Raw genomic sequence first — 25,669 nt, forward strand, 5'->3', positions numbered from 1 at the left:
TAAATCTTTGTTGACTAATTGATTTTATTCATAAAAGATCATTATGGCTTTAAGGTTAGACAGAACAATAACAGCCTTAAGTTATCCCATTTGGATCTATTTTATATACCTGTAATACATGAATAGTCCATGAGTGTGGAAATGAGTCAAAAGCCTTGCATTAATCAGCAAAGGTTGTATAAATATTATATAGCACTTTTAAATGAGTTGCTCAGTAATTACTGAATCAATTTTTTCTTTTTTTTGGATTTTGGTTGAGCTTCAAGAAGTCATCAGCTTAAATCTAACTCACTTGCAGGTCAAGGCATCACTCTGATGATGTCCTCTTTGTAAACAAAGCACTAATAACTCAATCAGTAATTGTTTTTTAAATACTGTTTCCCTCCATGGTCAGTATATAGCATTTTTGTCTTTGCAAATTTTGGGGGTGATTCAAGATATGAATACTTTACATAGAATACATTAAGATATTTATGACCTACATTTGGAGGGATCATTCATTTCATCTTCTCATTTTTTGATAACAGGTATATATGATTTCTTCTTTTAAGTTTGATCAAATTTCCCTTCAAGAAACTGGTGAAATGCATTGAGAATAATTCATGTACTACTATGAAGTGCTTGTAATTATGAATCTTATCTTGCTGCTATCCAGCTTTGTTTTCTATTGCTTTTTGATCACTTTCCTTGCTATAACAACCCTATGTACACTACCTACTTATTATTAGTATTTCAACCTGCATCTAGACAGTAAATTCCATTCTATCTTATCTCAACTATATCCTTTATCTTCTATAGAACATGATTCTGGAGTTCTGGATACAGAAGAACTTAACAATGTTTCTTGAACAAATGAATAAATAACGACTATGACTATTTGTATAGATTTTTATCAATTTCAAAAAAAGATGTCACACCCATTACTTCAATTCTTTCCAATAATATGGTGTGGTATATACATCCTTTTCACAAGTGAGAAAACAGGGTCAGAGAAGATTGTGACTTGCTCTGGTCACACAGCTTAAAGGTAACTAAAAATGATTTCTGAATCTGCTTTTAGTCTTCCTTCTACAGCACCATTTTATTAAAATGGCATTTTTGCTTATGAGAAAGCGGGCCCCAAAGGCACCACAATCATACTGAGCATTACCACCTGCATCGTGCTCACGAACAACAACAACAACAAAAAGTCTTCTAGAGCACGGAAGTGAGGAATTTTTCCAGGGACTATGTTAGGTATGAACATCACCTTCCATTACTACCCAGCCTCTTCCAGCCTAATTCCAGCAACGTTGGCGAAGCCATCTTGGAACCGGGCATAATTTCCGATCCACCAGCTTCTTAGGTTTGGCAAAGGGTCTTTGACAATCGAAATGGCACCCCCTTTCTGTTCCGCTCACTAAACCTTCAGCTAGCTGAGAGATCTTTTCTGTAAATTATCTTGTTTTATAAGTTGTGGCATTCCTTCTATACTCGGTGTCTGTAAATAACAAGGATTCCGTTTTTTTTTTTTTTTCCAGAATGTAAGATGGACATCACTGCTTCGGAGGAACCAAAAAAGAGCCCCAAACCCTGTCTGTACTCCGTTCCTCTATTGTAACGGAAGTGGACTAGCTGGTTAACTCTATGGTACCTCCGCCCTCCCAGGCATGAATCCGGAAGTAACCTTCCGGTCCTGACCCCATTCAAACGACTGCTTTCGTGCTGATTCCTGGTACTACTTCCTCTGCGATCGTTTTCTACCAGGTAGGCTTGTTCTCCACCCACTTGCTGTGCTGCTCTTCCTTTTGTGGGAGTTATAGGGAAGGCGTGAATGAGGGAATAAACTCTAATTTGTAGGCATCTTCCCATTTGCTGCCCTTTCTCTTCAGTAGCTGGAGGAAGTTGGAGAAAAGGGAAGAAAAGGGAAGAACCTTTGTTGTCAGCGATGCAGGTGGCTGTAGGGGCTTTCTCTTCTGGCGACCGCCACCCCTTCCAGTACCTCAGGAACTCTTGCAGGTTGGATAAGGGGTGAACCGAGTGATCATAAGATCCTAGATTTAAAATTGGAAGAGCCATCGAGTTCAACCTCTCATTTCACAGAGGACGAAGCTAAGGCTCAAAAGTTAAGCGCCAAGAATCACACAGCTAGTGTCAGAGCCAAAGCCAAGAACCCAGATCTTTCAGATTCTTGTCTAGCCCTCTGCCTATTAAACACTTAAACTCTTTGTCAGCTTCCTTTTTTCTAGTTGTCAAGGCTGCCCTGCCCCTCCATTCCCTTGAGAAATATTACATATCAAAACTGTTATCTCGGAAGGCCAGTAGAAGTGGTGTCACATTAAACAGAAAGCTGCTTCACTGCAGTCCACATAGCTCTTAGATACCTGAGTTTTGGAATCAAGGAAATCCTACTTAATTCATAATAGAAATGATTTCCCTTCAATCCATGACTTTTCAGGTTTTCTGCTCCTTCCTATGTCCAGTGTACTAATATATAACTTGGTGTCTGGCTATTAACTGTGGTAGCTGAATTAACAAGTGACTGAGTAAGTAGCTTCATAATTCTCTAGGGGGAAAAAATACAGCCTTTTAAAGGTTCTCCTCCAATGAGGTCTCTTCCAAATATATCTTAAAATCACATAAGCTTTTGTGACAGATGTAACCTGAGTTTCAACATCAAGCTAGATATAAAACCCAGAGATGTATACTCAACAAAGAAGTTCACCAGTATCATGCCACCACAGATTTCTTATAGTGCAATAGTTTTCCATTACAACCATATACTACACTTTTTTAGCTATTCCCCAATAGGTGAACATCCCTTAATTCTTTGCCACTACAAAAGAGTTGCTAAAATATTTTTGTACAAGTAGGCCCTTTTCTCTTATCTGATCTCTTTGGGATACTGACCCAGTAGGGTTTTGCTGAGTCAGAGTTTTATGGCCTTTTGGGTGTGGTTCCATATTATTCTCCAAAATGGTTGTATCACTTTTTCATCATATTGATAGAGGTGAGATGGTATTTCAAAGTTTTTTAAATTTGCATTTCTCTATAATCAGTAGGGATCTAGAGCATTTCCTCATATGACTATAGTTTTAATTTCTTTATCTGAGAGCTAATTGTTCATATCCTCTGACCATTTATCATTTGGGCAATGCTTTGAATTCTTATAAATTTGACTCATTTTTAAAATATATTTGAGAATTAAGGCCTTTGTCAGAGGCATTTGCTATAACTCCCCATCTCCATTTATTATTTCCCTTTTAATTTTAGTTTGGTTTTGTTTGTACAGACACTTTTAAATTGTCAAAATGATCAGTTTCATTTTTCATAATGTTCTGTATATCTTGTTTGAGCATAAATTCCTCCCTTATCCATAAGTCTTGACAGGTAATCTTTTTGGTGTTCTTCTAATTTGTTTATAATATCCCACTTTATTTCTAGATCAAGTATCCATTTTGACTTTTATCTTGGTTTATGGTATAAGGTATTTGTCTATGCCTAGTTCACAACATATTGCTTTCCAGTTTTCCCAGCTTTGATCTCTGGGTTTATTAAATACTAGGTTACTATGGTCATTAACTACTATATGTTGATTCCTTAACCTATTCCACTGATCCACTATCCAGTTATTTTAGCTTGTACCAGATTGTTCTGATAAGTGTCACTTTATAGTATTGTTTGAGTTCTGGTATAGCCAGGCTTCCTTCCTTTATCTATTTTTTCATGAATTTTCCTTGATATTTTTGACCTTTTTTCTTCTAGATGAATTTTGCTATTATTTTTTTCTAGTTCTAGGAAATTTTTTTTTGGGGGTAATTTGATTGTTGTGGCATTGAATAGGTAAATTAATGTAAGTAGAATTGCTACTTTAATTATATTGCCTCAGCCTATCCATTAGCAATTAATATTTTTCTAGTTGTTTAGGTGTGACTGTGTGAAAACTGTTTTGTAAATGTGTTTATATAGTTGCTTGTTTGTTTTGGTATATTGCCTACAGTTCTTTTAAATGGAATTTCTTTTTCTACCTCTTCCTATTGAACTTTGTTGGTGGGCCATGCCATTTTTAGGGCTGCTTTCCTCCTTTGTTGTCCATTTGCCTCCTAGTTCTTGTCTGTGGCTCCAAGAATCTGTAGCATACACATTAGCCACATCCTAGTAGGCCATCTTGGAAGGCAGGCAAAACCTAGTTGATGGTAATTGATAGGCCTCTAACCCATTGGTGAGTTGTAGGATGTCTACCCTAGATCTCTGAAGATTTCCTCTGGCAGAAAGGGATGAGAACAGGTTGTTCCAATGGCCATGAAGGTGGTGCTCTGTGGAGCAATTAGAGCTTGGTCAAATATTGAAGAAGCCTAGGTCATCTACTGCATCCTGAGCCATCATCAGTCATCTTGACTTTTTTCTTGACACTGAACTTCAGTGAGAGAGCGAGGCTGATAAGTTTGTTCAGTTCTGCCTCACTTAAATCCAGTTTATGTTTAAATCAAAAGATATCACCAGTGATGTTGTTTTGGTCCTCTGGGTACAAATCACAGTTTTTGAAATGATTGAATAATAACAACAAATCTTGAATGAACCCAATACTTTAAAAAAAAGTTTATTTATTTATTTTAAAGCATTTTGCCTTGGTTACATGATTCATGTTCTCACCCTCCCTATTCTTAGAGCTGACAAGCAATTCCACTGGGTTATGTAAAGATTAAAAATTTAGGGGAGACTGAGGCAGGTAAAATTAGTTTCTCTCTATAAGGAGTATTATATTTTTATGAGGTTTATTAAAGATTAAGGATTAAAGAAAATACAGGATAAGAAACATGTGCCTAGGCCAGAGAGGCCTAGACAAGATAATCTCACATCATGGAAGAGCCTCTTCCAAAACAGAAGTCCAAAAAGACCACAAAAGCCTTTGCAATCAGGTGAAATCCCTTTTCAATCTCGGCCCACCTGAGAATTCAGTGAGATTACAAAGCATTTTGGGGAAGTGGCGCAAGGGCTTGTGGGGATTGAAGTCCAGAGTTCAAATCCTATTCCATATTATTAATATTTTCAATAGCGTGACTTAAAAAATTTTTTAAATTAAAAAAAATTTTTAATAGTGTGATCTTTTAATATCAAAACCTCAAGCATATCCCCGTTGATCAATCACATATTTTTCTTCTGTGTTTCTATTCCTATACTTCTTTCTCTCGATGTGGATAGCATTCTTTCTCATAAATGCCTCTGGATTGTCCTGGTTCATTGCATTGCTACTAGTAGCAAAAGTTAATTACATTTGATCATTCCACAGTGTTTCAGTTCTGTGTTCTCTTGTTTCTGCTCATTTCATTCCACAATGTTTCAGTTCTGTGTTCTCTTCTTTCTGCTCATTTCACTCCACATCAGTTCATGAGATTTTTCCAGTTCATATAGAAATCAAGCAGTTCATCATTCCTTATAGCACAATAGTATATTCCATCACCATCATATACCACAATTTGTGCAGCTATTCACCAATCGAGGAACACCCCCCCCATTTTCTAATTTTTTTGCCACCACAAAGAGTGCAGCTATAAATATTTTTGTACAAACTTTTTTATCTCTTTTGGGTACAAACCTAGTAGTGGTATTGCTGGCTCAAAGGGCATATGTTCTTTTGAAGTTCTTTGGGTATAATTCCACATTGCCTTCCATAATGGTTGGATCAATTCATAACTCCATCAGTAATGCATTAGAGTCCCAATTTTGCCACATCCCCTCCAACATTTATTATTTTCCTTTATTGTCATATTGGCCAATCTGCTAGGTATGAGATGATACCTCAGAGTTGTTTTGATTTGCACTTTTCTTATCAGGAGGGATTTAGAACACTTTTTCATGTGATTATTGATAGTTTTGATTTCTTCATCTGAAAACTGCCTGTTCATATCCCTTGACTATTTCTCAATTGGGGAATGGTTTGATTTCTTGTTCTTTATAAGTTTGAGAAATTAGACCCTTTTCAGAGATTTTTGTTATAATTTTTTCCCCCAGTTTGTTGCTTCCCTTCTAATTTTGGTTGTATTGGTTTTGTGTGTGCAAAATCTTTTTAATTTAACATAATTAAAATATTTTATATCTAGTAATGTTCTCTATCTCTTGCTTGGACTTAAATTCCTTCGTTTCCCACAGATCTGACAGGTATACTATTCTATGTTCCTCTAAATTACTTATAATTTCCCTCTTTATATTTAAGTCATTTATACATTTTGAATTTATCTTGGTATGGGGTGTGAGATGTTGATCAAAACCTGATTTTTCCCATACTATTTTCCAGTTTTCCCAACAGTTTTTGTCAAATAGCAGATTTTTGTCCCCAAAGCTAGGATCTTGGGGTTTATTGAACACTAACTTGCTGAGGTTTACTCCAAGTCAATTCTATTGATCCACCCTTCTATCTCTTAGCCAGTACCATATTGTTTTGATGATCACTACTTTATAGTACAGTTTGAGATCTGGTACTGCTAGGCTTCCATCCTTCACATTTTTTTCATTAGTTCCCTTGATATTCTTGATCTTTTGTTCTTCCAGATGAACTTTGTTATAATTTTTTCTAATTTTATAAAAAAAAGTTTTTTGGTTGTTTGATAGGTATGGCACTGAATAAGTGAATTAATTTAGAATCGAATACTTTTTATGGATACTAGTGCAATGGAAAGAAGGATAGATTTCTAGGCAAAGGATCCAGGTTCAAATCTTAACTCTGCCCCTTTTTACATGTACCACTTTGGGCAAGTTACTTAATAGCCTTATGCCTATTTCTTCAACTGCAAAATGAAGTACATGGAATAGATGACTTCTCAGTTTCCTTCCCACTTTGAATTTATTATCTTTTGATATTTTAAAAATATCTTTCTACTTGTCTTTTAGGAGAGGGACTGAGGGAATACTGTGGCAAAGGGGCAGTCATAGTTTTCGTCTAGACTTCTAGAATATAAGAGCTGAAGGCCCCTTGGTGATATCTGTCCAACTACTTTATCAAACAGTTAAGGAAACTGAAGCTAGAGGTTGTTTGATTTGTCCAAAGTCATAGCTAGCTATCAGTTTTCCCACAACCACGACCCAGATCTTCTAAGTCCTAGTGCTATTTTTCTGCTTTCTTCATTAGCACCTAATAATAAAGCCTAGTAGAGTAATTAAAAAAGTTGATTGAGTAACACTTAACCAGAATGACCAAATATTTCTTTGATCATTTGGCAAGATCATTTCCATTTAATTCTGTGTTCTTCTCTACCAGCCTTCTCTTGCTTTGGGAGTAGTAGTTCCAGAAGTCAGAAATGTATATGCAGGTAGAGACCCGAACTGGATCCTTTCTCCATCTGAAGAGATCTCCTGGTATCCGATCCTGGTCTCTTCTTGTAGGTAAGCCCAGTATCCTCGGACCCGAAATGGAATTGCCTTTCTTCTCTTCTTCCATCTATTTTCCTTTCTACTACTCATACCTCCCTTCACAAATGGGAAGGAGGAGATGTTTGCTTAGAGCACTTACTTCCTAGATGTAGCTGGAAGTAGCTTCCATTTGTAAGCATTGTGTGGGGAAAGGACAGAACCAACATTAATCTTCTGGGTAGGTGACTGGAAACAATCCAGGGCATCAGTCTTAACTAAAATTTTTCATTTTTCTTGTTTCAGGGATCTTGTCTATTGGCTTGGCAGCTGCATACTACAGTGGAGGTACAATGGCCCTATTGCTGCTTCTTAGAGATTTATTTGTCTTGAGGTTTTAAATTTTCTATCCTCTTGATTTTTCACTGAGGTTCTTCTACAATTTTTATTTGTATCTGTGTTGACCTCTTCTGCATCTTTGTTTCCTTAAGTTGGATATCATATCATTAACAAGTTTTTTTATTGAGCACCTTCTGAGCAGGCTTTCCCAGTTCCTGATTCTTCAATCTTTAGAACTAAAGTTGAACATTAAATTGCATCAAATTTTAGTAGAAATGTGGACACTATAATCTGTATTTTTATTTGTTTTCATAAACATTTCCTATTTTTATTATAATCCATCTCAGGCCATGCCTTGGAGTGTTGTAGAACTCATCTACTTGTGGGCTGTGTGTTTGTCACTTCTGTTGTACATCATCAAGAATTGGACTAACTTTGTTCACTATAGTTTTTGCTTCTCATTAATAATTGCATGACATCCATTGGAATGGAGATGTTCAAAGAAGAATTTTAATCCATCCAGGAGGGTTGTAGAGTAAATTTATGTGTTGCAATATCCTTTTCTACTTCTCTTTGACCCACATTTTTTTAGGACTGGAAACCTAATTTTTTTTGTGGTCTGGAAACTGGCCTGTGTGATATAACTATTAATATGCTTCCCTTATTCTTGGAATTATTCAGATATCTCCACAAGTTGCCTAACACTTAGACTAGACTGTGAGGGCATTTCTGCTCATAAAATCAAATTCTTGGAGCTAGAAGGGACCTTAGACATCATCTAATTCAAACCATTTCATTCAGAAAGAAATAAAGCCTACAGAGCGTAATTGATTTGCTCAGTATTATACATTAGCAATACCAGATTCCATAGAATTGGACATATATGAACTAAATAATTACAAATTTTTCATCTGGTTTTAAGTAATAAGATTAGTATTTTAGTTTCCAGGATTCTTAGAAATCCTTTTAAGTTCATCCAGAGCTGGAAAGGAAGTTTCTTAGACCTGTATTTTAGTGCCTGCTTTTTCTCCAGTGTACAAAGAGCTTGTCTTGCAGACCATGTTCTGAGTTGGTTAAGAAAAGGATATTAATTTTTAAGATCCACAGAGAATACTTCCTCTTTTTTGTCCTCTCCCCTCCCCTTCACTCTGAGTGTAATTGTTACCGCTATTTAGGAAGGTACTATAGTGGTAACCACCCCATGGAGAGGGTAAGGAGGAAACTTCTTTATCTTTCTGGCCTCATCTGCTTTTAGTTCATTGTTAGCTTATCTTTTATTGCCATTCATAGCTATTTACTCTCGGTATTTGCTTTCTAGATAATCTAGGCTGGAAATTCTTCTATGTCACAGGGTGTCTGTTTGTGGCGGTACAGAACTTAGAGGACTGGGAGGTAAGGGTTAATGTAAACAGAGGTGGTTGCTGGAAGAATTGGGAGGCAGCTTGGGGTGGGAAGTTCACTAGGGTAGGAGAAAGGCCCAAGTATCTCTGTGTAGATAAGGGGATTTCATGAAAGAGGTACTGTTCGAGTTGGGCTCTGAAAATCTTAATGTGTACAACTTTTGCTCTAAAATAGGTTTTACTAATGATCAGACCCCATGCCCAGGGACAGGTCTCCCTTTGACAAATCAGGCCATTTAAATGCTTCCTTAGTCAACTTCTCACCATTAATCACCATTAGTTAACTTCTCAGAGCTCTCTTTACTTGTGTTAGAGGATCATACCTGCCTCCTTCCCAAGAGAAAGGTAGATTCAATATTAAGAAAGAATTAGGATGGGGGCTGAACATTCCTTTCCATATCATTAAGCAACCTGGAACTCTGAGAGCTGCAGTTCTATCCATTTCTTCTCCACTAAAATCCACTTAGCTTTCTGATATTCTGGTGGTTTCTGCAACAAGTATGATTATGCTGGCTTTGGGTCTTTTTTCAGTCCCCAAATTGAGAGAATCAGACTTGTAGAAGAACGTTTGGCTTTGATAAAACATGATGTAGGGATTTTGCCTGGGATGGATGGAAGAAAGATATTTTTCAAGTTCTTTTCCTTATTATTCCCCTCTGAGAAATTTGTTTACTTTGAGGGTGGAGAGTATCTCACACCAGGAAGTTTGCAGTGCAGTTGAAGGATTAGGGTGACCGTATGGGACTAGGAACTGTTAGTCATAATCATTAAGTAGTGAGGGGACAGTTTTGTTTCTTTGCTGGAGGTTTGAATGAAATTAATGTGTATGCTGAACTTCATGTCCTTTTGCCATTTTTTTCCAGGAAGCCTTGTTTGATAAGAATACTGGGAAAGTGATCTTGAAAACATTCAACCTCTACAGGAAAATACTGACGGTTTCTAGAGCATGCCATGAACAAGGTAAGGGTTGTAGTACATTTACTTAATTGAGTATTAGAGTGGGATACAAAAGGACCATTTTGGTTATAACAGAATCTTATTGGTTGGCTAATGCATTGAACAAGATGTTCTTATTCTCATTGAATAGATGTTCTTAGGATCATGATTTAGAGTTGAGAAAAACTTAGAAATTCATCTAGTATTATTCTGGTGTTTTTGAGATGAGGGATCTATGGCCCCCAGAATAAGACTTGTCCAGGTTGCCATAAGGAGTAAGTGCAGAATGTAGATTCAAATTTAGGTCTTCTGACTCCAAAAATGCTTTTTCTATTGCATCACATGGCCTTCTGTGTTCTTAGGTACTATAATTTGGTCTATGAAAACAAGGTCTGAAAACAAATACTTTTGTGGCAGTATGAATTCTCTAAATCCAGATTGGCCATTATTATCACTTTTTAACTTTTAGGAGCAAACTGTAATAGCATTGAAACTGCTTGGATGATATAAACCCTACCGTCAAGAATGAAACTTTTTGAAGATTATGGAGATTATGAACCCTGCAGTCAGGATTTTTTTTCCTGTTCTATGGATACCTTGATAGCTACTTCTCTGATGTCATACTAAGCTCAGTTTACTTTGTAAAACAAAACTAGTCACATAGACCTCATGACCTGGAGAACACTTAATAGCATGTTAAAACTTCCTTTAGGAATCCTAATATTTATCAGGAATTTAGAGGCAGGGGTATGTGTGTGAGAGAGAGAGGATATGGTCCAGTTAGCTTAGTATTTGTCTTCCTTTAACCTATGAATTTAAAGAGTGAATGAGAGAGCAGTTAGGTAGCTCAGTGTATTGAGAGCCAGGCCCAGGGACAGAAGGTCCTGGGTTCAAATTTGGCCTCAGATGCTTCCTCGCTGTGTTACTTAAGCCCCATCGCTTAGTCCTTACTGCTCTTCTGCCTTGGAACCAATACATATTATTGATTCTAAGATGGAAAGTAGGGGTTTAAAAAAAAAGAGTGAATATGAAAGGGGACTGTTCTCAAAACTTGCAGTTATCTGATATAAATGAAAGTCTGAACCTTGCTATAACTCTCTTTTGCCAAAGGATTGCCTAGCTTCTGGTTGTATGTCTCTTTTAAGGTGATCTTTGTTTTGGAATCCCTTTTTTTGCTAATTCCCATGATTATTGCTCATTTCAAGCAGCTTTGTTACATGTAATGTCTTAAATTCACCATCTTAGAACCTTCTTTCCTTCTCTGAACCCATATAGTAAGGCCAAGCTCGGATAATGATGGATAAGGAAAGTGTGTTCAGGTCTGTTGAGTATTCTCAGAAGCCCTTGTCTAACCTTCTTATTTTACAGATGAGGAAATATTGTTATAAATAAAATTGATCTGGAGGCTTATTACTAGATTTATAAACATTTATTAGCTGAGAGAGAGAAATATATATATATATATATAGAGAGAGAGAGACATATAGGTCTCAGCCTTTCTAACTTTAGGGATAGATCTGATTCTCCATTTAGCAGGCTCAGACAACAACTTGCCAGAGATTACTAGATAAGATAAGGAGAAGCTGGCAAGAACATTTGTTCAAAGGTGGAAGCAAAAAACCCTATTCTCCTTCCCTAATGCCCACAAACATGTCCATGCCTTGCTCCTCCCTCCATTTCACTGGCTTTGGCATGTTGACAATTGGGACACCCACTCTGAGACTCCTATGTCTTGGCACTAGGTACTTGGGATCCAAGTCCCCTAAATAATTACTTCATGCATGAGTCCCAGAGGGCTTAAGTGACTTCCCAAAGCTTACAGACTTGTAATGTGCACCCAAGTCCTCTGACTCCAGACGTGATATTCTTTACCTCTATGGGGAAGCTGAGACAAATGAAACAAATATAAAGGCTCTCTAACTAGTATACATGTGATTGGAAATTAGAATCAGATTTGTTTCCTTGTGGAAGAATTGGTCAGTTATGATCTATGGTTTTTAGGGAGGATGTTGCTTTATGCTATAATACTATTGTTTTCATTCATATTTGGGAGAGTATGAAGCAGAATTCTCTGAAACACATTGGTTTGTATATTATTTAATAGATTGAGAAAGAGGTTGGTCAATAGTTCCTATTGTTACCGGGTACTTTCTGATGACTGAGTTTCCTTGAACCACAGAATCTCATGTTATTGTTGGAAGCAACTTTAGAGATCAGATAATCCAACGTGTTCTATCTACAGTTGAAGAAATGGAGGCTTAGGGAGAGGAAATGATTTGCTTAAGGTTTTCTATCCAGCTACTGGTAGAGATGAGCAGTTAGATAGGACAACAGAGAGTGATAGGATTGGAGTCATCTTTTTGAGTTAAAATCAGGTCTCAGACACTTATCTTTGTAACTCTAGGCAAGTTATATATATATATATATATATATATATATGTATATATATATATATATATAAATCCCTGTTTGCCTCAGTTTTCTCATCTGTAATATGAATTAGAGAAGGAAATAGTAAACCACTCCTATATCTTTGCCAAGAAAACCCCAATTGGAAAGTTGGATGTGACCAAATAAAAACTACAAAAAGTGGTAAAGACAGGAATGGAATTCAGTGCTGCTATTTCTTGTGTTGAATGAGAAATGTTTATATGGAGTTTATGAATATCTCAATTCAGAGCTCATCTATTTTAGGCTTGGGAGAGAACCCATGACCTTTATCATTACTATGTCTAGATTGCCATTATCATTCTGTGGTTTCTGCTAAGATTTGACATTCTTACATGACCACTAACTGTTCTTCTAATCTTTTCAGTGGTGGTTGGACTGAAAGATATTCAGGATGTGAATGTCATAGAGGAGAAAGTTCGATATTTTGGGAAGGGCTATACAGTGATACTTCGGTTTGCAACGGGTTTTTCCCATCCCCTTACCCAGAGTGCAGTGATGGGTCACCGGAGGTAAGACTGCAGTGTCTCTGGAATATGGTGTGGCTAGGGGCAAATGTTGAACTTCACTCCCACTGCCAGTGATATTATATATGCATCGATGGCAGCTTAGAACTTGTTTTATTTTGGATCCTCTTTCAAGTTATTGACATATGGGTCCTCATGTCTCAAATTCTGATTGAGTTATTAGTGCCCACATCCTAGGATCATAGGATTTAGAGATGGAAGGAACTTTAGATATCATTTGGCTCTGCCATCTAATTTTACATATTATCACTAATTAAAGGAGGAACTATAGGAATAGGGGAATTGAGGAAAAATTACTTTTGTGAAGGCCACATAGCAAATAAATGAACCAGGATCTGAATCTAGATTCTTTGATTCCAAATATGACACTCTTTTAAATATACCACACTGGGGGCAGCTGGGTAGCTCACTGGATTGAGAGCTAGCCCTAGAGATGGGAGGTCCTAGGTTCAAATCTGGCCTCAGACACTTCTCAGCTGTGTGACCCTGGGCAAGTCACTTGACCCCCATTGCCTAGCCCTTACCACTCTTCTGCCTTGGAGCCAATACACAGTATTGACTCCAAGATGGAAGGTAAGGGTTTAAATAAATAAATAAATAAATATACCACACTACCTTGTTTAAAATCAAGGTTGCGGGTAATATTTACTTTCTGGCTGCCCTGAAACCCTAGTCATTTTTTCTTGTGCTTTGTAATTCTTTCCAGTGGGTGTACCTTTTGGATACCACTTGGGATATACTCTACTGAGAAAGGGTAGTGTTAGAATAGCTTTTTATTTTCCTTGGGGCTTTCCATTAGGTGACTTCTTGTTACTACTTCTTGAGTCCCTGAGGAGTAGAATGGAAACAAGGACAACTATCGCCATTTTACAGACAAGGAAACTGAAGGTCTGGATCAAGTAGACCAAAATTGGCTTCAGCACTATCTGGTTAGACGGTATGCAGACTTTTATTTGGGCAAAGAAATTGGGAATGATGAAGTGCTTAAGCATCAGCTTTGTATAAGAGCCAAGGGCTTGGCACTGCCTATGGTAATAGGAACCTGCTTTATGATATATTTATATGATTAGTGTGGTTACCCAATCAATTCTAAAACTGTCTTCTTCCTAGGTGATTTCAAATCCAATAATGATTTTTATGTACTCCTTCTACCCCACCACCCAAAAAAACCTTTTGACTCTTTGGGGCTGTATTTAGGTGGGCAAGAAAGTATTTTGGATCAGGAGAGATAATGAAGTGACTGTTCCACTTCATGATTCCTTTTTCATTGCAAAGCTTTTATTTCCTGATGCAGGTCTATCCTATAACTGATGTGTTATGTTCCTAAAATTGACACACAGTGAAATCTTCATTTAATTCTAAACTGTTCTAAAAGGAAGAAATCAGTGTGCATCTGATTTCCTCTGAAGTTTACTTTCTGTTATAACCTTCCTGTCAAATAACCCAGAGCTTGGATAATTTTTTTTTAATCTGAAAAATGTACCCTCTTAGAATTAAAAAGAATTCATACATACCCATTTTTGACTGAGTCTGTGTCTTGTCTTTTATACACACACACACACACACACACACACACACACACACACACACACACACACACACACACATAAGAAGTATGGGAAATTGAAGCACAGTCTAGGTAGCAGAGTGACATGTCCAAAGCCTTGGCATTTTCACCCTCAAAGATTGCCTGTTTCCTTAGGGTATTATTTGTGGTGGCGTTAAGCCTAAACTCTGAGGGAGCAGATTTGAATGAGAGATAGGTTGTTGGAGGGAGAAAGGGTGAAGAATGAGTCTGCTGCTTTCATTTTTCTGTGCTGTTACATAAAGTTTATAAAAGATTTGAGATGGTCTTATGTGCATTGGTAACTTGAATTCTTCCTCTTCCTTTTTCTTTCCACTCCTTTTCTCAGTGACGTGGAAATAATTGCCAAGCTTATCACCAACTTTCTGGAGCTGCACCAGCCGGAGAGTCTCAAAGACTTGTCCCAGAGCAGTGACACGGAGGCCAGTGATGTGGATGAACCCAGGCACCAGGACTAAGTTTGACAGAGTGGTCTGAGCCACAAGTCAGACTGCCCTATCTTTCTGCAGCCTTTGATACTTCCCTCTTTCCTCCCTTCCCCCAGGGCAGTTTGCTTGGCTACATTTTGTTTTCACTTTGATTGCTTGCAGAGGGGCCTGCATTTTATTTCTGCTTCTTCAATGATGTTTCCAGCTCATCAGATCTGACCTTAAATTGTGTGGCAACTTGCTGAGTTTGCCCCTTGATTCCACTGGGCAATCTTAGGGCTGAACTTTCTCCTTCTTATTTGTTGTATAAAGTCATAGAACCTAAAGGGACCTTAGAGACTTTCTAATCCTGTCACTTTACAGAGGAGGAAACTGAAACTGAGAGAGAAAGGGTGATTTTCCTAAGGTCACACAATTTAATAAGTGGAGAAAGCTGGGACATGAACTACATCATATATAACTCCATTGTTCTTTCCATTATACCACATTGCCTTGTGCCATTCTCTGAGGATTGGGAGATTAGGCTGATATGTCTACCAAACCATTGGTCAGCTTTTCTTACATAGAGTACCAAGAGAGCTCTGAGCAAGAAGACTTGAGATTTTGTTTCAGAGATGAGAAGGATGAAGAGATACGAAATGAAGGAAGGACTTGAGGGAGATAAGATTGTGGGAGGAATATGAATGTCAACTATTTGGAGTTACCTATGCAGAGCAAAAAATCTTAACCTGGTTCTGTGGATCCATGGATGGATTTCATGGGACATATGAATTTAGATGGGGAAGAAAAAATTATATCTCTATTTTTAAAAAAACCCTTATCTGCCATCATAGAATTGATACTGAATGTCAGTTCCATGGCAGACGAGTATTAAGGGCTAGGCAATTGGGGTTAAGTGATTTACTAGGGCAGCACTAGCCAAAATATTGGCACATGTATGGTCTTTTGGAAGTGAGATGGGGGTGACTGAGGATATTTTTTTGCATGCCCCTGCCCCTACCCCTACCCTCTGTGCAGCTGACTCTATGTGCAGCCATCCAAAGCAAGCACTTCTTCCCTCTGCTCTCTCAGGTAATTGGGGATGGTGCCTCACCGACAGCTTGAATTTGCCTTCTGAGCACTTAAACTCAAAAACCTTCACCAGGGCTGACCTATGGTCACACCACCAGGAAGTTTCTAAGGCCAAATTTGAACCCAGGGTCTTCTGTCTCCAGGCCTAGCTCTCTTATCTACTGAGCCACCACCTTTCTGCCCCTTATATCTATTTTCACTAGCCTCTAACAGAAATTTAGCATTTCCTTCAACTATGAATTAGAAAAAAATATTCAAATAATCTTCATCATACTGCCAATGAAGTCATGACACAAAAATGGTTAAGAACTGATTTAGATGAATTTGAATGTACTTGAAATCATATTATAAAAATTGTTGCTTCATTATGGGACCAAATGAGGCAGCTGTTGACTGGTTATTTGCTTCTATAAAATTTTAGGGAACTTAGTGGGGCTTGAATGAAGTGGTTATGTGGCCATTGCTAGTTGGAGATTCTGTTCTTTGTATACCTTTCTAATGTTCTGACTCTGGAAATCATTAGGAAGCCTACCCTTATCCTAGAGACCTTAATGTTTCTCACTGAACTAGGGAACACAACAGTACAAGTGTTTAAAGGGTCTTATAAAAGGCTAGGAGTTCATAGATAACGAAGCCCTGCAAATGAATTCTGTAGGCCAGCTGAGAAATGAGATCTTTATACCTCCAGCCCAGGGCCCACTGAGGCTGAAGTGAGATTTGGGCAGGTATATGTAGTAGCAGAGAGTGCCCAACTGTAAAACTAGGAATGTTTTGGGGACTATGAATAGATTAGAAAGTTTTCCAGAGATCCAGGAGTGTTTTTGTACTTCATAGTCTGAATAACATCTGCCCTTTTCCAACCAGCTTGTCTTCTATGGTCTGGAGTGTGCAACACATGTTTTGTCAGGGGCCTCCTTTTTAGAGCATCTAGCTTATTATAAACAGGCCTCACAAATGAGTTGTTGTGCAGAATCCTTCTTGTTAGACATATGTGTTGGAAGTATGTTCAAGAGTTCTTGGGTCTCATTCTGAGATCTGGTTTTGCCAACCATAAATTCTGAAGTTAGATTTCAAGTATCCATTCTTCAAAGTTTCAGAACTATAGGGCTTAAGAAAAGAATTTTTAGCCAAAGAAAATTATTTTCCTTTTACTATCAATCCAGAGAGACCTCTTCTCAGGTTCTAGAATTGGTTCCCTGAATTACCTTTCTTTTCCCTTTCATAATTTCTAATAAGCTATTTTCGGAAACTTCGGTGTGGCAGAGAACTGTCTGGCTAGTGGCTGGTGGGCCCAGGCCTAGAACTGGATGAACTGTATGTAAGCCATGAGATTGGCTCTTGGAAATGGGGCTGGAAAGTTCAATCTCTGAACTGACTTACACAGACTCGCTGAAACCTGACCTTTTCTTTCTTGCCGTCGTGAGGCCCATAGCTGTGTTGTCTCTAGCTTGGCTCAGAAGAATTGGGCCATCTGTAGCTAAGTTTTTTTCTTCAGAAAAGGGTATGTGTGTTTCTGTGTCAGGACAGATTGATCCAGGACAGGCTATGTACTATGTAACAAACTGGCTTCACTGTTTACATAGCAGCCTAGATTACCTTTTAACTAATGAGATTCTCTCCTTGTTTTTCCCTCTTGGAAAGTAAAGAAGGCTGAATTTTAGTACAAATGAAAGCCTACAAAGATATGCATGTAAAGAAATTTGGTAGATCTGTTGCCCTTTCAAATCTTAGCATCTTCATAGCCCTGTGACTTAGTGGCAATCAGTTCCTAGAAAACAGATATGGTGAAGAGTTTGGAAGTCATCAGGCTTCAAGAGAACTCTGAAGACTTGACAGGATGTTGCTTTAACATAATTGTTTTAGTTTACTATCCACCCCTGCTCCAGTTGTTTCATTATTATTTTATATGTGAGTATTAGATATTCAGCTGCTAAGTTGAAACTCCATTAGGTGGGTAGTCTCACTACCAATTTCATTCTGAATATCCATAGTAGGTTTCATAATATGTGGCAGGGATTAGCCTCTAGGACTGAAGAAAATGCACTGGGTGCATTATTGCATGTGGGATGAAGTATCTACTATACCCCTGAAGTGAAAGATGAGTTATGTGGTTTGAACATCGTTTGGATGGATTCCTATCTATCTATCTATCTATCTATCTATCTATCTATCTATCTATCTATCTATCTATCTGTCTGTCTGTCTGTCTGTCTGTCTGTCTGTCTGTCTATCTATCTATCTATCTATCTATCTATCTATCTATCTATCTATCTATCTATCTATCTCTATCTTATCTTACCTATCTATCTACCTACCTACCTACATATGTATACATATATATTCTATATTCGTTTAAAGAGGTCATTACTTATTTAAGACTGGACTGTTACATTCTGTGGCCACAGTGAACCAGCTATTTTATAGCTTTTTATGTTTCCTGATCATAAGGTACATTGAGAGCATGGATTTCAGGGCACAAACAATTACTGGTAAAATGGCTGAAGTGGAAATGAATTGTAATAGTTGGACAGCGGTTTATATTTTACTAGTGAATCTTGATGAATAAGTGAAATCCAAAAAAATACTTTGAAAGCTTTTTTTTTTTAGTTTTTTTTAATTCATACCAATTAGCCTTTTTGCCCCAGTACCCATGTCAAATGGCTCTTCTCCATCTGTCTTTAGGCTGCCTTGGTAATGGACAGTGGGTAGGGTAGATAAGAGAAAGTTGAAGAGCTTTTTTCACCCATAAGCTGGATAATTAGTTCCTGAACAATTAAGACTTATCAATAACTTCTTCCCTATGTGAATTCCTTATTCAGATAAATGCCATGGGGGTCTGTCATTATACATATTTTGGTCAATTGGATTCTGTCTTTGGCTCTATGACTTATTCTTTTATTGATTTATCTACAAATATACAGACCTGTGGTGGTTCACCTCTATCCCAGAAGCTCTCATGGAACTTTCTTATTTGTCCATTGCTAAAAGATGGTTATTTTGTGCTTGATTTACTTTTAGAATATATTTCTTGAATAATTAATTTTTCCCAGAAACTTGATGTTTCTTAAGGCACGTGGAAAAGTCATAGGAATTACCTCACACCTCCTCAGGACCCCCTGCCCTTAGGACACCTCCCTCCCTCTGGAGAGGATGGAAGATGGGCTTCTGGGTGTTCTATCCATTTCCTCTATTATTTAAGGAGGGCACTCAGGGAATTTTCCTCATCATTCCCCACCTGGCTGCTTTCCTGGACTTCATAATGTCCAGAAACTTATTAGCAAGATGAAATTAACCCAGCAACTTTCACTTCCTCAGATATTTCCCATCCCAGCTGCATAATTTCATTGTGCTGAGCTATTCCTTACCTTCTGCTTCATCTTCTGTTAGAATGTGAGCTCCTTGAGGGCAGGAACAGTCTTAAGTCTTTCTTTGTATCCCAAGAGCTTAGCACAAAGCCTGGCGCATAACAAATGTGCTTAACAAACACTTATTAACTCTGTGAAATATGCTTTTTAATCATATCAAGGCATTTGATGATTACTGTAATTATACTTTCTTAAACTTCATTAGTTTTCTTTTTCAGTTAAGTAGTGTCTTATGGCTATTGAAAAACAAAAGGATTTATACTTTTGTGTGTCTAAAGAAATTTTGTGGATGATAGTTAAAACTAAGCTACTGACAAGGTTATGGAAAAGTTTTATATCATCAGCTGCCCAGGAATATTCACCATTCTTCACTGGGAAAAAATATTGATTATATTTAAAAGTACACAACTGCTGACCAGCTAGGCTCTCTTCTGTGTTCTAAAGGAATTCACCAAATCAGTGAACCATTCCTTCTGGATGTGCCTGAGAAATCTGGGTTCTTCCCTGTCTGTTTTCATTTCTCTAAATTCTTTTACTCAGTTGACTGGGCTTCCATTCAGACATCCTAAAAGTCTAGCCTAGGCACTCTTCACCTTATGTGATTACCATTCACAATTTCTTAATTTCCCTCTAGTGCCGGTCCTCAGAAACATTTCCTCCAGATACTGACCTCAGAGATCACATAATTTCTTGAGTTTTCAGATACTTTAAAAACATGTCTAATGGGGGCAGCTGGGTAGCTCAGTGGATTGAGAGCCAGGCCTAGAGACGGGAGGTCCTGGGTTCAAATCTGGCCTCAGACACTTTCCAGCTGTGTGACCCTGGGCAAGTCCCTTAACCCCCATTGCCTAGCTTTTACCACTCTTCTGCCTTGGAACCAATACACAATATTGATTCTAAGATGGAAGGTAAGGGTTTAAAAAAAAAATCATGTCGAGTTCAACCTATAGCAGAACAGGAATCCTTTCTACAAAACCTCTAGAGATGTAGTCTTCTGTTTGAAAATCTATGGGGGCAAGCAGTCCAAACTTTAGTAAGTAGCCTATTTCATTTTTAGACTGCTCTTATCAGGAAGTTTCCCCTTATTTTGAGGTGATAATCTGCTTCTATGCAACTTCGACTTATTGCTTATAATTCTTCCTCCTAGGACCAAAAAGAATGTTATATATGCAACAACCATTTAAATATAGTATTTGCTGATAGCTATCCTGGCCCCTCTTAAAGTATCTCTAGGTAAATATCCCTAGTTCCATTAATCTCTGTATAGTCTAGTTCTTAGACTTCTCAAATTCTTGGTTACTCGCTTGTGAAGGCATTGTAGTTTGCCAATGCCTCATTTAAAACAGTGGATGGAACTGAATACTAAAATTCCCAGTGGGATCACCTTAGAGAACATACACTAATTCCCCTGCCTCCCTTTTTTTAACGCATATCTTCTTAGAATCAAAACTTTGTATTCGGTCTCTGGCAGAAGAATGGTAAGGGCTAGGCAATGAGGGTTAAATGACTTGCCCAGGGTCACACAGCCGAGTAAGTATCTGTGGTCAGATTTGGATCTAGGACCAAGTCTTATTTCCAGGTCTGGTTCTCTAAACAGTGAGCCACCTAGCTGCTCCCTCCCCATAGCTTTTAAAATCAGACAATTAAAGATTGGCTACATCTTTAGTGTCAAGATCAAATTTTGTAGTTTTTCAAGAGTGAGGTTAAGGAGGTAGTGTCCAGTCATCTTCCTTTCATCCTTCCCCAAACCAAGCATTTCTGTGTAAGGAGACAACCTAACTGGTTTCCCAAGAACTAAGGGTGAAGAGTGAGAACATCCTTTTGAAATGTAAATATAAATGTTTAGAGGAGGAGGGTTGTCATACCTTAATTACCAAGCCGATTTTCAGTTAAATCTAGTCCAGAGATGTTTTAACATGGGGCCTTCTGGCCACAAGTTCCAGCAAAGCAAAACTCTTGAATGCAGCAGAACTGGATTAAACTATAATTGGTAATGTTTTACAAAATAAATATACAATTATCACATATGTTAATTTGTGATTGTCAAAGTCAATATGAACCTGCAGTAAATTATCTTAGTTTGGTACCACCAATCTAGTCCAATCAGTTGCTGAATAGGAATTTCCTAATATCCCTGAAAAGTGATGGTCATCCAGCTAACCTCTATTGGAAGACCCCACCAGGTAATGGGAGACCCTAGCAGGGGTGGCCCATTCTTTTTCTGGAAAATTCTCATTGCTGGGAGGTCTTTCCTTTAGATTTAGATAAAATTCTTCTTTGTATTTTCTACTCATTCACTGCTTCTAGCTCTGTGTTGTCCTTCCTCTACTGTCTTCTCAAAGTTCAATATCCCGAGTTCCTATAATCATCATATGAAACAGGTTTGGCTTCCTCACTATGCTAATCACTCTTCTCCAGTAGTAGGTAAGAGTAGAATAGATTCCAAAAGATTCTAGGAGGAAATTTGAGTGGGATGGGGCTCCCAAAATAAAATTTTATACAATTCATAATTTTACCTAAGCCACTTAAGCCAAAAATCTTGACTACTTTAGACTCCTTAAATATAGGATAAAGTTAAACTCCCGGAGGACAAGATCTTAAATTCTTTGTATTCCATCAGTGAAGAATATAGTAGTATGGATGGGGAGTGGTTTCTGCACAGTAGTACCGTAATTGTAAAACTGTTACCAAAGTCACATGTACCTACCTTGTATGGGGCTTCAGTATAAATGTGGGTATAAATAAATAAATTCAGTTTAAATAGGTTTCTAGCCTAGGACCAAGCTACAGGTTGGATGAGAATGGGATGCTTTGGCTTATGGAACTGGTCATTTCTGAGTGATGGGTTATCATTGTTCCTGTTCTTAATTCAGCTGTGGTTTTAACAAACTACCTCACTGCAGTTGATCCTGAACCTCAAGGGGGCCAAGCATAGAAGAGGAAACAATCATTCAGAGGAATTTATAGAAATAAAAAGTGCTTACTCTATTGCATTATGAGCATTGGGTGGAATGATATTTTTTTCTTTTTTAAGTGGTAAATTTTCTGTGACTGGTAATAACTATAAATTAAAATTTTTTTGACTTCAAATTCCCAATATTGATTATGGTTTTTATTGTGCTGTTGTCAGTAAAGAATATATTTAATTTTCTTCACTTGTTTCTGTAAAGGTGTCATGTGTAGTTGAGAAATATTTCCTTTCTATTCCTATTCATCAGTCACCACAGGCCTATCACATTTGATTTTTCTAGTTCTTTTCAGGTCCTTCTTGTTTATCTTTTTGTCAGACATGTCTAGGGTGGAAAGGGACACACTGAAGTCCTCAACTATTACAGTTTTTTGTCTACTTCACCTTATAATCCAGTTATTCTTTCCTTCAAGTAGTTGAGCTATTTTTGTGCATATATATCAGTATTAACATTATTTATGATGCTTTCAAGCATAATGTAATTTCCCTGCTTATCTCTTTTGCTTTTTATTTTTAGTGCCTTTTTACTGCTGCCCTGTGTAATGATCATGACGGCTATTTCTAATTTTTTGAGTTCACTTAAGGCATAATAAATTCTGCTCCATCCTTTCATGGTACTAGCTTTTTACACAAGATCCAGTATCATATCTTCACACCTGAATGTCTCATTTCAGCTTTTGTTTTGGGAATAAGATTTTTCAATTATACCCACAGGATCCCTCTTAACCCTGTTCCCCTCCCCTTAGCCTTGCTTTCATGTGGTAATGAGTGGCTTTGTCCATCTTTAAGAAATCTCCACTGGATTAGTAGTAGGTAAGCCTCCTAAAATCCAAGATGAGTCACAAAAGTGTTAAGAATGAGCTGCTATTGCTGCATCTAGGTCTTTCAATAGCTGCTGTAGCTTTTGCATGGTGGGATGGATATTTTCTTCCAGCCATTCCTCTATTGCATCTGGGTAGAAAATTCTCTCAAGTGCTGCTTGCAGCTCCTGGATGACAGCATTCCACCTGGCTAGGAGACTGAAGGGGAATGGAAAAGGTTGACCATGAAGCTGACATGTGAGTCCTTATTAAAAAAAACAAAAGCATACAGAAGATAGTCTTTTAAAGGGAAATCAAGAAAAAGTGAAGAGCACTTTTGAGTTATTAGTGTCTAGTATAGTGAAATAAAAGCAAATGAATTCATCTAAAGAGGCTTATCTTGTTTATAAGCTTAAATTTTGGCTCAAAAATTTTTTTTTGGCTCAAAACCACTTTTAGCATCAGGGATTCAAAGACTAATTATTTCAAGAAAATTGACAAACCAGCTGCATTGGCCCTGTCAAGGAAGTTGGCACCACTACCTTATGGCATCTGGCTGGATGTACTGGATCATAACAGGGTGAATCGTCTTCCTTTTGCGGTGGTAAGGGCTGAACCAGCCTGTCACATACCTGTAAATGCATTGGGATTGTACTGAACAGTAAACAATTACATGCAACTCTGTAGTATTTCTTATTTTCCAATGGTTTTTCCCAGGGCATTTACTTTATAAGGCCTATGACAAGATTGAACAATTTGGCCAAGGTTGCTTCATGCATTTATGTTTTGTTTCCCAACTAGACTGGGGACAGGGAAGGAGAGAAACATATTTCTTTGGAATTATTCCACATTCAATTCTTGCTTATTAATAACTGACCTATTCCTTTCTAGCAGTTCATCCACAGAGAGCCTCAGGTGAAAGCTGACCTGAGTGACCAGGGCGAAGACATCACTGCCAGGGAAGGTCCCAGAGCTTTCACTAGTCAAAGAGAAAGTCTTCATCAATTTCAGAACTAGCAAGACTTTTATGAGATAATAGAAAGTAGGAATGAGATTATTAGGAATTGGTGGTTTTACCTCATAAAACTGTTGATTTCCAAATTTGATATCCCTAAGTACTTTTCTACTATTTTTTTAACATTTTCAGTGTAACCTCCTGAAAGAAAAATATTTTTTTTTTTAGTAAAGAGAAGAGAAAGAAAAAGGTGAGGAGAAGGCTCTTATACAAGGGTATACAGAGAAAGCTCCTGTTTTGGGGGAACTTATTCCTATTTAATGGCCTGATTGGGAAAGCTGTGTACCCCTTGCTCAGGATTGGAGATGTGAAAGATGGCTCTGGGAGAGTATTTTGGGTAACTCTAATATGTAATTCTCCAAGACTGTGTTTTACCCTTTAAGAAACCTATCTTGGTATTTCAAGTCCCTTTCTCAAGAGCTATTTCCTATAAGGGAGATTTGTTTTAACTTCTTGGACTACAACCTCCCCAAAGGATGAACTTAAGGTCACAGGCTTACTGACAAGATCCAGTCTGGTGACATGCATTGAGCATGGTGACTAAATTCAACTAGTATAAGGTTTAGTGAGATTTTTCTTTCTCTTTTAAAGGCAGCACAGTTGCTTAGCACTTAAGAAACTGTCCCACAATCTTATTCCAAACTCAGGTGGACTTTCTGATTTAGAGTAATTCTTTTCGGGAGATTTCAGGGAAGTGGGGTGCTATATTTTTCTTGTGTGAAAAGGGAGGGAAGTACTCCAGAATGGCAAAGTGACTGCGCATACCACTGATCCTCTGTATTCTGGGAGGAATAAAACATACTAAAAATGGATTCTAGCAAAATGCTATGGAACATGGGAGAATTAGTGAAAAGAGGAAAGTTATATACTGTACCATATTTGAGTGCCTGCAGACAGACTGCTAGGGATGGGATTCCCACAGGAAGCAGTTCACAGAGAACAGAAAAATGGTCATACCTAGAGTTCATAAAAGGAAGAAACATTTATTTTTAATACAGAAAGGGAATTACATGAATGAATCTTTACCCTTCTGCCCAGGACAGCCTCATTCTGCCTACACTTAACTAAGTACCCAGGTTGGGATCTGTAATCAGTAACTTTAGTGGTATTCCCACATTAACATCTCAGACTTTCTCGTCTTTTTGATTTTTCTGCTTTGCTCACCCATTGTAATCCCTAGTCTGGGGTTATTTGCACCCCCTCACCCAATTCATCTCTATCTTGTTCTGAGACTTCAGATTGTTATTGGAGAAAGTCAATGAGCCCATTAGACACATTCATGTCTCCTTCAGCTGGGGTCTTTATTTGACAATCAAACCCGTAACTCCTGCCATCTTAATCTTTTTCTCAAAATATTTCTTTATTATTCACTCTTCCTTTCCTTCCCTCCTCTCAGATAAGTGTGGTCTTTCTTTCCAAATTTAACTATTCCATTGATCCTCTTCTTAGAATAGCTGCTCTGTT

General features: G+C 37.7%; 2 protein-coding genes across 12 annotated transcripts in view; one reads left to right on the top strand and one right to left on the bottom strand.

The window, feature by feature from the left end:
• Positions 1-1,592: 1,592 nt before the first annotated feature.
• LOC100022574 (cytochrome b-245 chaperone 1) lies at positions 1,593-22,512 on the top strand. The gene is made up of 7 exons (XM_001374341.4): positions 1,593-1,746; positions 7,235-7,359; positions 7,630-7,671; positions 8,981-9,054; positions 9,926-10,022; positions 12,814-12,958; positions 14,887-22,512. Exons 2-7 carry the CDS (start codon positions 7,275-7,277, stop codon positions 15,014-15,016), a joined length of 573 nt encoding a protein of 190 aa, XP_001374378.1. The 5' UTR covers positions 1,593-1,746; positions 7,235-7,274; the 3' UTR covers positions 15,017-22,512.
• A 302-nt stretch (positions 22,513-22,814) lies between these two features.
• The window catches only part of HEXD (hexosaminidase D), a 36,849-nt gene continuing 33,994 nt past the window's right edge, over positions 22,815-25,669 (bottom strand). For all 11 annotated transcript variants that reach the window (XM_007483437.3, XM_007483435.3, XM_007483438.3 and 8 more), the window contains 5 exons: positions 25,080-25,162; positions 24,268-24,346; positions 24,068-24,169; positions 23,733-23,822; positions 22,815-23,409 (listed from right to left, as the gene is read on the bottom strand). In XM_007483437.3, coding sequence (XP_007483499.1) covers positions 23,241-23,409; positions 23,733-23,822; positions 24,068-24,169; positions 24,268-24,346; positions 25,080-25,162 — 523 coding nt within the window. In that variant the 3' untranslated portion in view covers positions 22,815-23,240. The remainder of the gene's footprint in view (positions 23,410-23,732; positions 23,823-24,067; positions 24,170-24,267; positions 24,347-25,079; positions 25,163-25,669) is intronic.

The sequence above is a fragment of the Monodelphis domestica genome, chromosome 2 (assembly GCF_027887165.1).
Source record: "Monodelphis domestica isolate mMonDom1 chromosome 2, mMonDom1.pri, whole genome shotgun sequence".
In the NCBI taxonomy this organism is placed as follows: Eukaryota; Metazoa; Chordata; class Mammalia; order Didelphimorphia; family Didelphidae; genus Monodelphis; species Monodelphis domestica.